Below are 19,572 nucleotides of genomic sequence, written 5' to 3'. Positions count from 1 at the left end.
ACCCCATATTTTAGATAAAAATTAAAAGAGGACGTTCCTCTTATTCACTAACCTTAAAATGTGTTAAATAAACAGGCATCTTATAGAGTAACACTTTAGAACCAAAATGGTTATGCACAGGTAAAATATTATCAAGCTTAATTTTAAAAATAAACTCGAGACTGCACGGCGTGTCTTTGTTAAATGAAGCAAATATTTGACTTCCGGGATCATCAACACTCGTACCAACAAATTAAAATCGATTTTTTTTTCGAAATCTTTATACTTATGGTAACAAGTAATGAGATTATTCCATCGGTCGATTATAATTGACTTAATACATAATAACTAGCACTTTTATACTCTCTTGTTAACTGTTGCGTTTGATCTTTCAAGGGATATATAGATTATTCAGTTTTCCATTCTTAATTCTTTGAAAAATCAGCAGAAGTAGCTCAATTAAATGGCGCAGTAATCCGCGGAAATATCGAGCAGAGACTTCTTTTGAACTTTTGTAAATATTTGCAATGTGACCCAAATAAACAAATACACGTGCGCAGCTAATAAAAGGAGATGTACAAACAGGAAAATGATTTAAGGAATGTGTAACGTGTAATAATTAGTATGCGCTCAACTATATATTATAGACCCTAAGGAAAGTATAGAGTATTTCGAAGGTAACACCACTACCGGATATTAATTGCATATCCGAATGGACAAAATTTGACTATGCGATATAATTATTTGTTTCATTAATTACAGACTAAAAGATATATCTGTTTCATTCTTGCTTTACAACAAACATTTTTCATGAATATGCATGTAATGTTTTACCCCCCTAAATATTGAGCAGACGACAAACAATGCATTCATGGTGTCTTATAATTAATTAATTGAGATTAAGTAGATTAGTCACTCACCTATATCAAACACGTATTTATCAATAATCTTCTTTATTTCACGTCCAAATGAGTGCAAGTAGTTCATGTCTTTTAAACACTACTATGGCTTTGTAAGCAAATAGAGACGAGCCTTCCATATATTCCAGTGATATGACATTAATCTATTTTGAATAGGAATCTAATTTTGCAACTGCAATTTTCCAAACTAACATCAAGAATGAGATAACGCAATAAATGATATTTTGTGACAATATCATAAAACTGTACGCAAAGCTCAAGTAAGGCACAAATTAAAGGCGTTGATAAAAATTAAAGCTACAATTTGATAGTACATGTATAAATGAATTAATATTCCACTTAATAGTGATTTCTAAGCCTTGGTTCCTTTCTTTATGAAAAACACATTAAGACTACGATGTTAACTTCCATTGCTTTGCTTAAAATAGCGGAATAACGAGATTAAAAATTGCACAGGAAAGCCGTTTGTTATTAAACTAAGAAGACAGTTGTTATTTTCCCAAAGCCATTCAGTGGAATTAATCAGGTAGAATCCAACATCTCCCTATCAGTGTTGATATGATTATCCGTGACTTAATCTACTACAGGTAAAACTAATAGAAACATCTAATACTACTTGTTGCAATCCTCTCTGTTTTCATTTAAAGTTAAAACTTAATGTCAACATTGTCTTTCCACAGCCATATCCCAAATGTCTATTTCATTACACAATTTTGAGACAGTTGACATTATAGTCATACGGCAGAAAAATCAATCAGAGGCCAGCTCAGGTGTTTTTGTATTTGTCTCCGATATGTCAAATAATCATTACGATTATCTAAAAACAATTGTGGATCTTCGAATTAAACACGTTGAGATTTAAGTAATAATCTATCAAATATATCTGTAAGAAAATCAATACTCTTACAAGTCGTTTGCTATTAAATGATACCCGGCGGTTCATCTACTTGACCAATATTATATCATTATTGCTATAACACTGGATATTACCAACAATTAATTGTGAAATGAACAGTTTTGTCTCGATGGTTCGTATGTGAAAGAATTGTCAAAGGTTTGCAACAAATGCTATCAGCACTAAACATTGCCATTGTGTAATTTTCCGTTGCTCTTAGCAACTGATGACTATTTGAAATCCGCAATTCATTTTATGTAAGATATTTGGTCAATTCGAAGATAGTATAATTGCTTCATAGTTTTAAATGAACAAGCAAATTAGAAATCGCATGTCGTAAAGCAATTTTCTTGATTATCCATAATTGCAGATGGTGTTTCCCTCATGTGTGCTTTTAATTTTTATTACTTTTCAATGGATTTTTTATAAATTGCTACTACTTTTATAGATTGTTAAACAGCTTACCACTCTAACAGGAAGGTGGCAGTTATCAGATGAAAGCTCGGAAATTTCCATTGGTTCAAATTTACATAGATTTTCTAATGAAAAAAGTAAATATCCTTATCACGAATCAAAACTTTTTTTTCACAAGACATTTTTGAAGTCTAATCATGATTATAGGTTTCGTTAATCGTTAAATGTGATTCCTTAATTTTATCTGACGCATTTATATATAATTACTGGAAAATACAACTTCATGTAATGACTTATTTGCACAAAACAATTAATTCCTGATAACTTTAATTGAGCTATTGAAGTCAATTCTATTACAACAGAATGTATTGAACAGACAAAAATAGCGAACAAATGCCGTTCTGATTGTCTCCGACGATGTGTTGTCTATATCACTCTATGGAGTACCAGTTTCTGTCTTTATTTATATCCTGTTATTTAACTGGTAACAATGACCCAATTTAGAATCTTTTCTTAAAAATGTCGTTATCTTGCACTATGGTCATAAAGTCAAATCTCAGGACAGTAGCTTTTTTCACATAGAAAATGAAGTATAAAAAAGACTCCATTCTCAAATCATTATGCTTCATTCAATTTAGAAATGAGTACAAACATATTTCCATCAAGAATTTTAAACACGTGTTTGCTTTTAAATTCCTATATGATGTCTAAATTTTAAAAAATAACTACTCCTTAATGAATGGTTTTGATATTGCTAACGCTACGAATTCAAATGCCTAGATACGATTCTCACAACGGAATCATAACAAACAATTGTAGGGAGGTTTTGTTTGCATGCTTGTATTATGTAAATCTTGAATCCTTGTAACTTTTACAATCTTTACTAAACGAACTTCTCTCATGTTCATCTTCAAAGAATGTGTGTACTATAAGAGCCAGACACATGTCTCTTAGTTCATTGATATTATCAATATATATATCCATTTTTAACATGTATGCAAAATATTACTTGAATTTGGCAGCGTTCAAGGAAAAATATTAAGTGTATGATGGTAGATCTTACACGTGTTGGTCTGTGATGATTTGGCTAATGGCTTGTTTCCGTGATTATTACATATTGTTTACCAGCATACGAAAACGACAATGTACATTTTGTTACAATGTTGTTATCAGGTCATTAACGATCTGACAATTGATAGAAATTGATACTATCTTTGAAAGATGGCACCGGGCAACATTAGAATCATAGATGTGGGTTTATACTTCTATGTTATAATCAAAAGCCAATTAAATCCGCCACATATAGCAAATGAATAATTGAATAATTGATGTTGCACATTTGAAAAAAAAAGTTAGGATTGATAAAATAGTAAAAATTAAAAGCTCAAAGACATCAGACAAATGGATAACAACTTTCATATTCCTGAACAGTTGTTTACTACGTGCGTTATTAGTAATACTATGTATTTTTTTTATATCTGAAATACTAGATATAAAACTACACTAGACATTACTGAATGCATCATAGTTTTTTTGTTTTCACACATTGGAGCTGCAATTCGATACAGTCAATTAGGTACAAAGTCCATTTCATTTCAGACATTGACGCTGCAATTAAGACCAGTATATTTTTATACATTGACCTGCAATTCGGTATGGTTCAGACAATGACGCTGCAATGTATTGGTATTTATTTCTGGATTTTGATATAGCTAATATCTTACTAACAATAAACAACACTCTGTTTCGAATAATTTCAATGTTTTTGGTACCCATTGTGTACATAAGCTAAACAATAACAGAACGTATATAGATTTAGTTCAAGCGAATGTGTCAACGCAACTAATTTCACCCCAAGTAAATTTCAGAAACATAGCTAGAATTAAGCCTAGTTGTGCAATGTAAAAGAAAGAGAGGAAGACCCAAAATCACATGGAGAAGAACTGTAGAGACAGAGGCTAGTAAATACCAACAGACAAGGGGCACACTATAGAAAACTGCCAACGACAGACAAAAGTGGAAAATCTTCGTTACTGCCCTACACGCCAACAGCGTACAAGGGCGTACAAGTAAGTAAGTACAATGTACTACACTTTTACACACTTAAGTTCGTTCAATTCAAACAATACCATTTCAGTTTATTATTTGATTAATAGGAGTTTGAGAACGCTAATAGCCTCCAAAACTAAGTCGTTCATAAACATGTATTAATTTCACAGTCATTCTAATTCTGAACAGATAGTACTACAACATTCTTGTTTAACTAAATATCTTCAATTCTGACCTATTCTGTACTTCGGTACTGACACGATTTATAACAAACCTTTCTAAAATCATCCGTTAATAAATTTTGAAATTATTAGAAAGTAAGGTTTCATTTCCCTCAGGCAAAGTTGACCTTAGATAGGTTTTGCTTTTCACTGTCTTTTGTTGATAATAAAGCTTTTTAACTGTTTAGATTCTTTTACATTCGTGGCTTCCAAATACATGTATTAGGCTTTGAACATTCCTGTTGAAGGTTAATCCTTAAAAGCGAATCGAACGCACGACACTTATGAAGTATTGTCCTCATTTTTTTTTATTCAGAAATACATTAGTTTTTGATTGGCTGATATCACTTAATTTTCTTGCAATATTTGACGATGGATATGACACGAAGAAAGTAGTTGTTTTCACATATATTAGACAGACATATTAAAATTAGTATCATTCTAACACATTTCTGGACGAACGGTTGGTGCTCAGTACTGGCAAAGTTGGGCGGCAATTGTATTTTGTTCAGTGATGGTAAAGATGAACAGTAGCTGTGCTAGAAGTCAGCACCTTTTATGTTGAAATAAAATATGATTAATATGCTTTTAAAGATTTTTCAACTTCTTATTCCATTCAGGCATCCATGTGTTTTTAGCTTGAGCACCAATAATGGGTCTTATATAGATGCAAAGCGAGTACTAGTATATCATACAAAATTGTAAGCCGATATCTTTGGTAGATTTCTTTTGAAACAGTATCCACTGGCATATAGAATGAACCTTCACCTCACTTGCATACAATAATATTTCCACAGATGTTTTATTTTATCGAGATACTTCATACTCGTTAAATTATGTTAATTTTTTTAAAGCTTATGATATTATTACAGTTTTGCTGATACGATGTTGTCAATACTGTTGATTCATTATTATTCGTTGGATACCAATTTCCGTGGATTTCATGGGTACAGGTAAACCACGAAATTAAATGATCATCGAATGACAAATTTTCTAAACGCAGACCTTGACTTAACCACGAGATTAATATATAAACGAACATTAAAGTTTTCCTTTATCCACAAAAATTGGTACCCACGAAAAAAATGAATCCACAGTATTATTGAATTATATGCGACTGTCATTCAAGGAACTCTCCTATTTTGAATTTTCATAAGACTTCGAAATAAGGGATATTTCACTTTATACTTTTAAGTTTAAGTGAGAATATTCAAAGTCGAATATGGAGCTTACTGTTACACGAGAAGAACAGACAGTACATCAAGCAGTAGACTGTGTAGTAGTCAATGAGCTCAAAAGGACAGTAGTGTAATCAGTATAACTTACCCGACAGTTAACTTGGCTACATAATACTATTTATAATTTCAGTAAAGAAAAGTATAAGACAGATGTATAAAATTGTCCTACCTTTTGAGATACAGCAAATACAAGTACAGCACATGAAAAGAAAGAATGAAAAACAAATGAATTTCAAGCAATTATAAACATAGAAATACGTCCACGAACAAAGAAACGAATAAACACTTATAACTTGAATTTAAGTAAGTGATCAATTGAAACAATGCAATGAAATCTGGTTCTATAAAATATAATTTATTTTCATTCCAAAATTAGTAAATAAATAGAATTTGAAGTGAACAAATTCTGTTTTGTTTTTCAAAAGTTTTTGCACTACTACTAAATCTTGCACATATCAAATTCGCTTATGATGTTTTCGTATTTTAGTAATAGTATCTAAGATCATATTAATATTTTTTCCATAAATTGCGTTCTAAATAAGACATGGTATCAAAGTCGTCCGAACTTTTCTAAATATAAAATATTATAATTTAGACTGGCACGTCGTTTTGTTGGCAGACAATTAAGACCCAACTATGGACAAAGATTGATAATTTCATACTCTTTAAAAAGGCAAAACTTTTCCTAGTTGTTTTTTTTTTGCAACAGGTTACTACTGTTTTTTTATTAATGACCCGAACTTAGTGTTAGGTTTTATGTTGCTCGAATTTCAGTTTTCTATGTATTGTTTGTTGTCCTTTATCGTTTGACCTTTTGGCTTTGTTGTCCGTTTTTCTTCTATATATAATTTTTGATTGCCCTCTTGGTATATATCTTATGAAAATGAAATAAACTGATCAAGCTGTGTTGCTAGTATAAAATATCACTGACGCTTAAAGGAGGACCATAAAAAATTTGCGTAATTTCAATAGTAAATATAAAGTTAATGTATATGTCTTTAATTCAAATAAAATCATATGTCAATTGTATTTATCAAATGCTGAGTAAAGACATTATGTAATTAAAGATAAATATCACATTGAGATTCGAGTCAAAATCAAAACCTCTACCACTTCATTAAGCAGAGGACTAATTTACAAGACGTCATAATCAAACAAAATTAATACACATCTGTACTTTTAATATGTAAAAAATATAGAAAAAACAACAATTGATAAAAGACTTTTTATGATTCGACAAATGAGGTGTACAACATTGACTGCGGCATTGAGAGCAACAACTCTTAACACAATATATACATCTCTAGGCTAGTCTTAATTCAATCACATTTCAATAGTTTACACTATAAATTGTATTAAAACTATTCCCCATGCTCAATTGAAAGATCGACTACATTATTTCATTATACAGATTTGTTTTCTACAAAAGTAAAGATACAAATGTTTCGTTTTATATTATGTATGAAAATTCTGGTATTGATTTAGTTTAAATTCTATACAACACAACGTCAAACTGTAAATACAGGAACGTATATTTCAAATAGAAAGGTGAAAATGTGCAGGTTTATACAGGAGTTATGCAAATAATGAATCCCGAAAAGCCTAGACTGGTCGAAAATCCCGTTGAAATGTGAAGTTTTTTTAACGCTATACACTACTACTTCCATTGCATAATCACAACTAAATATATATCGTCATATTTACCGTCAATTAAAAAAATGAGATTTTCTTCTGTAAGATCATGAAAATCTTACTTTGTGAAGAAAACTATTGATTCCTTCAACTAATACATCAAAGTAAATATCATGTAAATGCTGTTGATTTTTGGTGGATTTAGGAGACAGTCAGTATTTTAATGTGCATTAATTATGCGGGACGGCGAAAGCGAGACGCGCAAATCGAGTTGAGATGACCAATGACAATCTGTTTATCGCTATTTTACCTAGGACGACGTTTTCAATTTCATGTCAATTTCGTTAGCAACGTCATTTGCCTGCTTAGTTTCTAGTGATAATTTTTCCATCTCAAGCGAGTAGCATGATATGAAAATTATCACAAAAAAGATCAAACGAAAAATACACAAAATAGCGATAATCGTGGATAAATGCAATTGTTTTGTTATATGAAGTATAATTCAAACAGTTATCAAAGGTACCAGGATTATAATTTAGAACGCCAGACGCGCGTTTCGTCTACATAAGACTCATCAGTGACGCTCATGTCAAAATATTTATAAAGCCAAACAAGTACAAAGTTGAAGAGCATTGAGGATTCAAAATTCCAAAAAGTTGTGCCAAATACGACTTAGGTAATCTATGCCTGGGGTAAGAAAATCCTTAGTTTTTCGAAAATTTCAAAGTTTTAATACAGGAAATTTATAAATATGACCACATAATTGATATTCATGTGTTGACTACTGGGCTGGTGATACCCTCGGGGACGAAACGTCCACCAGCAGTGGCATCGACCCAGTGGTGTTAACAGTTATCAAAGGTACCAGGATTATAATTTAGTACGCCAGACGCGCGTTTCGTCTACATAAGACTCATCAGTCACACTCATCTCAAAATATTTATGAAGCATATCCTTCCCAAAGACAAGAGTGCACACGCTGAAATGTCTCGCCTTCTTTACTTATCATTGATATTATGTTGAAAGTCCTAAAATATAAAGCTTTATTACAACTGTCACATAAACCCTAACAATAACCAAGAAAATAAAACATAGACCAATAAACCATTAAAATGAGGTCAAGTTCAGATGAACCATGTCAAGCAGGCATGTACAGCTAACAATTCTTCCCTACAACAAATATGGTTGACCCATTGCTAATAGTTTAAGAAAAACAGATCAAAATACAAAAAGTTAACAGAGCAATGAACCGTAAAAATGAGGTCAAGGTCAAATAAAACCTGCGTGACTGACATATAGATCATAAAATATTTCCATACAGTAAATATAGTTGACCTATTGAATAAAGTATTAGAAAAAAAAGACAAAAAAAATCAAAATCTTAACTTTGACCACTAAACCATGAAAATGAGGTAAAGGTCAGATGACATCTGCCAGCTATACATGTACACCTTACAATATTACATACACCAAATATAGTAGACCTATTGCATACAGTATAAGAAAAACAGACCAAAACACAAAAACTTAATTATAACAACTGAACCAAGAAAATGAGGGCAAGGTCAGATGACACCTGCCAGTTGGACATGTACACCTTACAGTCCTTCCATACACCGAATATACTAGACCTATTGCTTATAGTATCTGAGATATGGACTTGACAACCAAAACTTAACCTTGTTCACTGATCTGTGAAATGTGGTCGTGGTCAAGTGAAAACTGTTTGACGGGCATGAGGACCTTGCAAGGTACGCACATACCTAATATTGTTATCTTATTACTTATAATAATAGAGAATTTGACATTACAAAGTATTCACTGAACCATGAAAATGAGGTCAAGGACATTGGACATGTGACTGACGGAAACTTCGTAACATGAGGACATCTATATACAAAGTATGAAGCATCCAGGTCTCCCACCTTCTAAAATATAAAGCTTTTAAGAAGTTAGCTAACGCTGCCGCCGCCGTAGTCGCCACCGGATCACTTTCCTTATGTCGAGCTTTCTGTGACAAAATTATAAATCTATACATATAAGTACAGCCGTCTGATTTGTAGATTTACCAATAGTGTCGACATTTTAACCATAAATTCGAGATTTGTTCCTGCAAAGTAAGAGACGCTCACCTAATCGACACACCTGGGTTTTTTTTTGGTTTTTTTTTTTTTGGTTTTTTTTTTATTTATTTTTTTTTTTTTTTGGGGGGGGGGGGTATTTTGACTTAGTTTTCCTGTTTCAGATCAATTTACGAGATTGAAACTGATAAACTACTGTCGCGTTAATTCATAGCCCTAGATTAGACTGAAAGGGAAACAATCACCTGATGTATGAAAATAGTTTCATTTAAAATATCAGGCCAACTGCTTGTTTGCTCTGAATGGCATACCGGCATTGTTGCCAATTTTTTCTCTTATCTGCTCATTAAAACAGTCCGCAAATGATATTCTCATATTTGAATTGTAATAGATTTAAACATAATAATAATAATAATAATAATAAATAACAATCAATATTTGAGACATTTGTAGGAATATCAGATACATACTGTTGAGAGGTTCAACTAGCTAGTAACCCATTTTCTATATATAAGTACCAATTAAGGATTATGAAGCTGTTTGAGCTTTTGATTTTGGCATTTGATAAGGGACTTTCCGTTTTGAATTTTGTTTAGAGTTCGAAACTTTTGTTACTTTATTTAAACATCATTCTTGTACACCCTATTTGACAAGTTTAACAGTTATGTGTGCCATTCATTTACGTTATCTTTCAATTTAATACTAGAATAAAATTCATAACAGTGTAGCTACGGTCATTCATTGACTGGGACAAATTAGGTGAACGTTCGTCTGCACACTGCTCACGACGTACTTATTATAGACATTTAAACTGTTAGGTCACCAAACTTTAAGGTTCCCAACGCCTAAATGAATTCATTCTTCAACAAAAGAATACTTCACAAGAATATAACTTTTGTAAGAAACCTGAAAATTGTGTTGGACAATAAGAAAGATTATTGAAGATAAGGCAAAGTGACAAATATCTGAATGAATGAATCTTTTTATTGGATTAAAAAAAATGTTTTTTTAATTATCCGGAACTCTTCACAAACAAAACCCACATGTATATTCATTAAATAAATAGTAGACAATTCTGAAATTATCACAACGTAGAGGTATTTGTTCTGGTAATCAATGAGATATTTTGTGAATTAACCCCATCAACATAATAGTTTGGGATTTTACAATGGATAAACCTATTTTTTATTATTATTAAATGATATCAGCTCCGAACATTATAAATGACACTGTTGTAAGTGATGATATAACAAATATTTAAAACAAATTCCTTTAAAACTTTGTAAAAAGAAAGTTTCATTTTATGTATCGAAATGTGTAACAAGTGAATATTTCAATCCCCTCTGTAAGTAAGGCCTCTGAAAGACTGGGTGAGCATAAAATCATAGCCATTGACAAACAAGTTACAACTTACAAACGCTTTACCGTCGACCACACTGTTATGCAATACTCTAGTTCAGGGAAGCAATGCGCATGTGCAAGATCGATCGTGATTTTGCGTTATCGACTAATTAGATACGAGATTCGATAAACTGGGGGCATTATCAGTTTATTGATTTACCAGATCGGCATCGTTATTACTGTAGTCATATGCATAATTTATTTTCACATGCTATGGCAAACGAAAATATATACAACATATGACAAATAAAAGGCAGCAGAGAACAGAAGTTAGAGAGTATACAATAATATTATGACATTATATGTGATCTAATTTTCCAAGCGGCTGCATTTGAAAAAATGCATAGTTTTACTGTCAGAGATTTAGAATAAATTATCTAACTTGTGCCGATTTGGCCAAGAATTATTATAGTAGAATAAATATAAAATACTATGCGCACAGATCTATACGTTGGACATGATAAAAGAAAATGATATTCGTCTTCCAAAACATTCATATTGCAATATATACAAATTCTATTTTCTCTTTGAGTATTCAGATAACGACCAACTTCAACATTTAATCTAAGTGTGCCGCTACGCAATTTTGTTAATATAGATACATTACAATGAAAATCTAAGTATCTTTCAAAACCAAATACTACTTTATATCGTTTATAAATACAAAGTTTGTTACATTCTTCTAAAGCTGAAGATTCCACTGACATATTAAAACAGACTATTTTGACCATTATGTTAATTAATCTTAATTACAAAAGGAATGGTTAGATATATGTCACCTGACTTTGAATGTTACCTTCACGCAAAAATGGACAGATTCATGCTGTGATGTTCACTTAGCAGATCGTCTGTATATTCAAGAAGGTACAGGTGCTATTTCATTACCATATCTGAGGAACTGATCTTAGGTCATAAAAATAAAAGTCAATCAACACCTAGACCATATGGTATCATAAAGTTTTACCTTAAACTATTAATCTCACCAGGCGACAGTTAGAGACAATTTATATACCCTTAATAATCGTAATCATGTTCTGACAGTTAGGTACCATTAAAATATATGTTCAAAATGCTAGCCCTGATTGCATGCGTGTATTTACATAAATGTTTTGTGCTTAATTCAAATGCATCGGATAATGACAATTTTTGAAAGGAGGGGGAGATGGGTCGTTCAGCATTTTATTTTGATATATTGTGAAGCATACATAATATTGTATACAGAACATCTAGTTAATTCCAATATATATATATATATACTACAATTATTATAGAAAAAAGATCCTCCCCCTTAGACAAAAAGAAAACAATTATTGTCGTCTTGTCGAAAGCAAGGAGGTCTTTAAGATTTATGAGTGAAATAGCTGCCTACTTGGATCTTTTGACATACATCCTTCTTTTTGTAAAAGTCTCGCGAAAGCGATACTTAGCGATGCTAGGTTCCGTCGTCAGCATTCACGCCGACTAATTCAGCATTTAGGTTCAGTCTGTGGTTAAAGTTTTGTTTTACATCAAAATCGTTGTCAAACATAATGGAATTTTGGGAAATTGGGAGCTTCTTTCTGTCCAAAATACAGTATCCAGGGCAAAATTTTGCAAATATTTATTTTCATTTTTCCGTAGTTTACTACTAGATGGACTTCGTTTTTCCTGAACAGTTAATTTCATGTTTTGTCTGAAGTAAAGATTTTCGTGCAGTCGTCAATAACCGTTTTGTTTAATCGTCCAGTTGCAAGTTAAATGCATATCCATGCAGGTCAAGATCATGATAATGATATATGAATGTTGAAAATATTTTGTTCTACATTGCGCTGGACTTTCACTCGTGTGTTCAAAATGCAATAGTCAGAGTAAAGACATTTATATATCTTATAAGTGGGTGCGGCTTTTTTGCTAAGATTTTAATTCCATATGACGATCTGTAGCTGTTTGATTTTATGGGAACTTTATATTTTTATTATGGTTTGAACAAGGAACGTATATACTGTACCAAGGTTTAACGGTCAGATTATTTATACAATATTGAAAACATAACATTTATGAAGCCATGATGTTTATTTTTTATTGAATACATCGCATAATATCATTCATTACGACTATGTGTTATGACCAGCAAAAACTTTTCAAAAAGCTCCGTCTTATATGACAATCATATGGTTTAGATTGTTTATCTATATTCTCCCGAAAAAAGGCTAAAGAGAATAAATTATGTAGTGTCACCATTGTATGCTATACTGTTTTGGCAATTAATGCCATTACGGCAGCATGTTTCTGGAAATTATTCTCAATCAACAAAAAATTATATTTCTGCACATAAACTTCTTCAAAGTTCTTAACAGATTCCAGGGACTTGAAGGAACCTCGTTCCTTCTTTATCAAACATTTCGTTTTGGCTTTTTGCAAGCAGTAATTTCAATTTTCTTTTCCAATTTTCTCCCGTAATTTTTAAACACTATGTCCCGAAATTTTTCAAAATATTACTTATTTTACTTTATTACACATAAACATAAACAAACAAAAAACAGATGACACTCAACGACTTTACAGGTAAACGGAAAAGCGGCAGGCGTCCTAATAAACGCCTATTAAACACCGAATATTGATGTGTACCATATATGACTTTGCCCCCAGTTCAACCAAATCTCGTATATTCTCGCATGAGTTTTAATTAAACGCTTGACCCACTCAGAATTCAAGGTCGCGAACAAGTTTTCCCTGAACTACTGTATTAGTTCTAGTATGAAATTCAAAACAGTGTAGCTGTGGCCATTGATTGACCCATCAAAATCATCCATTGACTGGGACAATTTACGTGAACGTTTGTCTGTAACAACCACTGTTCATGACGAACCCACGATAGACATTTAAACTGTGGGGTCACCAAAGGTTTCTTAACGCCTTTAATTATAAAATAATTCGAAAAATTAATCAGGAATAACCTTTGTGTTTTGATTTATATAATTGATATAAATCAAAATATCGTGTTATTTCTGATTAATTTTTCGAATTACTTAATTAGGTGTTGAGAACCTTTGGTGACCCCATAGTTTAAGTGTCTTTAAAAGTACATAGTGAGCATTGGTCGTTACATACAAACGTTCACCTAAATTGTCCCAGTCAATGAATGATTTTAATGTGTCAATCAATGGCCACAGCTACACTGTTTTGAATTTCATACTATTTAGTGTAATGATAATCACAGTTTTCAAGATTTTCAATATATCAACAAATGAGTATTGAGAGTTATTCTGACCATTCATATTTTAATACAAATCAAAGCTGTCTACTATTTTTTTCTTTTTTAAATTTAAAAAATATATTTTCATTTCATTTTTCATTTAATACAAAATCTATATTCATCATACGAAGTTGTAAATAATTAATATCTCTAACGACCATTTCCTTATTCCTATCCTATTATTATAGATTGTTACAGTAATTTTCATGACAGTACTTGTGAATTTTAATGAAAAAATTATTTCACCTATACTGATGCATTATACCATAAAAGGACTTAAAAGTAAATTAATTATATCGATTTACCATATATTTTTTTTAAAGTTGACTTCACTTTGATTTTAATTTCGTCAGATAAATTCTACATGTATCGTGTATTAAATTGAAACAGTACACATAAGGAAGAAATAAGCAATATATAAACAACAGACAGCAGAATATATGAAACATATGTAACCATCATAAAAAACGATGTTTAATTCCTCTTAAACAACATACAAATCCCGGTGATTTCTGATAAAATACTCGAATACAAATGGTAGAATAGTTATATCTGATCCGAAAAAAATACTATCAACTTTCATTCTTCAAATTCTATTTCCTTGAAGTAGCTGAAAACACGCTGTAGAATAAATCTATTCATACGGACATCGTGGTGATGTTCATCTGAAATTGACAGGTTTACTTCCGGTTTGTTAACGTAAACAAAGCTTCTATCATAAATTTGTCTATGAATGTCTCTATCAGAAAGTCAGAAAATGACGAATAATCCATTTCAGCCGTTATACAGTAACCATCCGTTAACATTTTACATTTAGATAATGGAGAGTTTCCTGTCAATAATTGCAAGTTTTAACGCTATTTGAACCAAAATATAAGAACTTGTTCGATGATGTCGCACTTGATATTAGATACATTTCTGCGTGTACTTTCAAATTTTAATTGCAAGCAAAATATGATTGATAGCTTAATCCTTTAAATATCTCTAGTCCAGTGGCGTATATATACATCATATATATTCTTGATGAAACCAAAGCTACAAACTTATAACACAACCAACTGTGTTATAACTTTTGGCGACTTTGGTTTTTCTCATACATCTCTTTTATACAATTTGTCTTTTACATTGTTTAATTCATAGTCATACACAACATGAGGATGAACAATTTGTTCAAATAATAGTTATAAACAGTAAATTATTCAATCGAAACTTCATCATAGGATTCACAAGGGTAAATCTGCAATACCATGTTTACTCTATTTTATCTACATGTAAAGAGGATAAATAATATTTTATCATTAATTATGATGTAGGGCACGACACCTGTCTTAGAAATAACTTTTTCGGGTTTTCTTGTTTGTATCTGCATTAGCTGTCATCATGCTCGATATTTCCTATAGAATGGAAAACAAAAACATAATTTAGGAGTAAAAATCGTTTACAGTCTTTGCCGCAGGAGTATTAAAATAGCTTATCCCAATACCTAATTAACAAGGGGAAGTTTCGCGAACTAGACAACTTTAACCATTAATTGTATATGTACTTCTTAGCAAATACTTTCGGACGGATGTGTAGAAATTTCAGAAATATTCTTTTTGATTTTGCTTGGCATTTTTTGTCTTTCTCATTTATGTTCATCAATTACACGGCTGTGTTCCCGTTAAAAAATACTTTACATTCTCAAACAGTACTTATTCTACTATCGATAATTTTCTACGTTCATTTTCAGGACATATATTTATTTTTCAACTTAATAACTATCCGCAAAAGTATAGCCATCAGAAATCGAGGACTTTGTTTATCTTAGAGATTATCAACACCATTTTATTTGTTCCGTTGTGTAAGGGTGAACAAAAGGTAAACGCAGCCCAATCCTTTGCATGTATAAATTCGGTGATGAACAGTTCAAATAATTTTCTGTTAATGGTTTTCAATCAAAAACTAGTTTGGTTTTATTTTTGCAAATAGAAAACAAGTTGTTCCAAACACACTTTTCAAGGTGGATTTTTTTTCGCACAAATTCATCAATAACCAGGCGTCCAGTAATGTCTAACTATGAATGATTGGTTCGTACTGTACTGATGACCATTTGATACTAGCATTTTGTACATGTACATTGTATCAGTTTTCTTATAAAGTTAAGGAAATTGATGCATTTAAATGACACTTGAACTTTATTTTAACTTAAACTTCCTCCAATTACGAAATATGACAGCGTTAATTTCTTGCATTAACTATCTTTCTATTGCCTTTACCATATCGCTTCTATAATTTCAACTATGGGCAAAACACAATAATATGTCAAAAGAAACAAATAGTTATGTTATCGATAAACGAAGATGCCTCAATTGAGCCCATAGTTTATCCTTTATATTCAACAGTATCCAATTACGACAAACTCATAATAGCTTAATGCAATCTTAATTTATGATATGACTATTATTATGGTGGTAGGAAAATATCTTGTTACTGATGTAGACTAATTTCCTTCTTTTAATGTCATCTATCTATGGAAAGCTATAAAAATGTAAATTTTGTCTCGAAGGCTTACATAAATGCCGGAACACATAACATTGCCGTAAATCGTACTACTTTTGTCACAGCAAGTCGTAAACTGCTCATGAGGATAACCAATTATAGTTTCAACTACATTTTAATTATTTATGTATTACAGCCTTGTCCTGTTGTGCACAAAATAAGACACTAAACACTTGATTAGTTAAAATTGAAATGCCCAGAACAAGTTAGTTCCAAAGTTCTTAACTTTAGCATGCATATATTTACATTTACTTGAATATTGCATTTATGATGAATGTGCATTTATTCTCAACTGCCATTTTGCTGGTTCTGATGAGATTTAATTGGCTTTACTAGCTATAAGTATCCCACACTATTGACAAAAAGTTATGAGGCCTTTCAATTAAAAGCATTCGTCTTTCCATAAGAAGAATACGGTCAGTGGATACTCTTCCAGTTACCAGTTGTACATCCATTAAACGTTTCGAAAAATCCTGGAATGCTCTCTAAACGTTAAATTGATTTTCATTGTAGTGAATTGAATTTGAAACATAAATGTTCATCGCAAAGTTTACTTGCATTAGAAAAGACCAAAACGTTTCGCTTAAACTTATAAAACAAAGACATTAAAAATGTAGCATTATTGAAAAAACATACTGGTATCAACTGAATTGCTGCGTAAAGGTAGAGGTTTGGAATAAATATTCAGAAGAGAAATAAGAACTATGACGTTAACAACTATAGGTACAAGTACCTTTTCAGTTGGGCCTTTAAAAAGCTTTTTTGACAATTTATCGTTATTGACTTCGATTTGACTGCACGTCATATATAATTATGCCGCCTCATCCGGTTTGATTTGTGGCGTTAGCTAAAAGATACTTCGATACAATGACACAGGAATTAAATAAATATAAGTGATAGGTGTGTGGTGATTGGTAACTCCTGATCCGACCTACCGAATTGACTTTGAAAGGTCCGTTTAAAGTTTGTACGATGACAATTATTAATCACTTTAAATGAAGCTTGCTTATTAGATACATTGATATTTGGTAAATGTCCAGTGAGAAATTTGCTTGAAAAATTCAGGGCGTGACATTTTTGTAAATCTAGGTTTATCAGTTTTTTTCTAAAGTAGTACACCCTGGTTTTAAGGTTTTTAGTAAGTTTTCAACTGAATAGCATATGGCAGACAGTTTATTTTGCTACAGGCTATCTATGGGTTTATAATAAGGGTTTTTGCAAGGATCTTTAACTAGAGAAATCAAAAGGCGGTAGATTTCGTGTTTATCACCTAATTTCACACCTAAATGTTTTTTTTTCTCACTAAATCCGTTGGTTAATTACGTTTGATTTTGTCGTACATTTCATGGTATACATTGTCATGCATTTCATGGTATACATTGTCATGTAGTTTACGGCATTTCATAGTATACATTGTCGTGTAGTTCATGGTATACATTGTCATGTAGTTTACGGTTTATTGTCAATACAGTTGACGACAATATCTAATCCAGAAAATAATTCTTAAACTGTTAAATAGTTATATTTCAAATCAAATACGTATTGTAAAACATATTACAAAATCAAGTATATAACTATGATTTATACTATTATCTGACATGTTAGAATAAATAATGCGATATGCATTAACAAATCTATATATTATGAATAAAATATTATATTATCTTACTGGTATTCCACAAAGCAAAACATTGGTGTGAAAAACCCATCAAATATCAAGTAACATACTTAGTGGCGTCAAGAGATAATCAAAACACTCGGGTTTACACACTTGTAAAAAGTAAAGCCCCATTGAGAAGTTTTAATACAAGTTAACTTCATAACATAGTATTATCTATATACAAAACCTTGACATGGAATTGTTTGTCCTTTTGTACATAAGTCGTATATCGATTGAGAGAAAAAAATCCGGGTTACAAATATCTTTTCAAATAAGGTGTCAAATTTGCATAAAAAATTCATAGATACATTGTTGCAAAATTATATACACTGTTTAATACTATAGTATTAATGTATGGACTTTTCATATTGGCCCTGTAACATGCCCGAGGTGTTAATAATGGCCAAGGATGGTTGTAATGGCCCTGAGGCAACGCCGAGGGCCATTACAACTGTCCGAGGCCATTATTAATATCAAGGGCATGTTACAGGGCCAATATGAAAAAGTCCATATATTGATACTTTTATTAACCAACTATAAAGGCATCTTCATTCAAGAACAGTCTTCGAGTCTCGGATCCAAAATATTATACAGCTATCCACAAACTACAACAGGACCAATACAGAAAAGCCCGTTTCATAACATTTTTATTAAATTGCTTTAATTCTTCGATTAAACAAAGAGTAGGAAACTTACCGTGAAGAAGATACAGGAAATTTTTTTCATAGCTGAATTTCTACTTGTCTTTTCGCATTCAATTTCGCATGGAATTTTGGTCAACATTGTGACTGTCAGATGTAATTTCTGATTTCTCATCCAAGTACTTAATTTTATGCTATTAAAATTCATTTCATCTAGCAAATAAAAAGGCTGTGAAATATTTCCGTTTCAAGTTGTTACAAAACAATGTGAATGAACATCATTTGACTGTCCCTTTGGTATCTTTCGTCCCTCTTTTAAACTTGTTTTTATAATATTAAGTTTTAAAAAAAATCAAAAAATGTCACACTTATTTAAAGAAATAAACGACATTTTGATTTAATCGATGTCCCGTTTCATCTGTTCATAATGCATGACTGTGATTTCGTAATGCACGGGTGTGATTTCGTAATGCATGACTGATATTTCGTAATGCATGACTGAGATTTCGTAATGACTGACTGTAGCAATTTTTCCGTTCATAATGACCAGATGTTGAAATTTTCCCTTTATAAAGCATGGGCATTTCTATACATATTGTAGTAAGTTGGTTAATAAATTGATATAAATGTTTATGTTTAGAGCCTTTTATTATCATTGATATGGTCAT

General features: G+C 31.5%; 1 protein-coding gene across 5 annotated transcripts in view; it reads right to left on the bottom strand.

Moving 5' to 3' along the window:
- The window catches only part of LOC143072964 (Kv channel-interacting protein 4-like), a 207,789-nt gene that overhangs the window by 81,844 nt on the left and 106,373 nt on the right, over positions 1-19,572 (bottom strand). Inside the window, exon 1 of one of the 5 annotated variants that reach the window (XM_076248150.1) lies at positions 900-2,022. The exons of the other annotated variants lie outside the window; for them this stretch is intronic. Within the exon in view, the coding sequence (XP_076104265.1) occupies positions 900-966 (67 nt within the window). The 5' untranslated portion in view covers positions 967-2,022. Of the gene's footprint in view, positions 1-899; positions 2,023-19,572 lie in introns of those variants that run through there. 5 annotated transcript variants of the gene reach the window in all.

Source organism: Mytilus galloprovincialis, chromosome 4 (genome assembly GCF_965363235.1).
Source record: "Mytilus galloprovincialis chromosome 4, xbMytGall1.hap1.1, whole genome shotgun sequence".
Lineage (NCBI taxonomy): Eukaryota > Metazoa > Mollusca > Bivalvia > Mytilida > Mytilidae > Mytilus > Mytilus galloprovincialis.
This window is presented reverse-complemented; position numbering and strand designations above follow the sequence as displayed.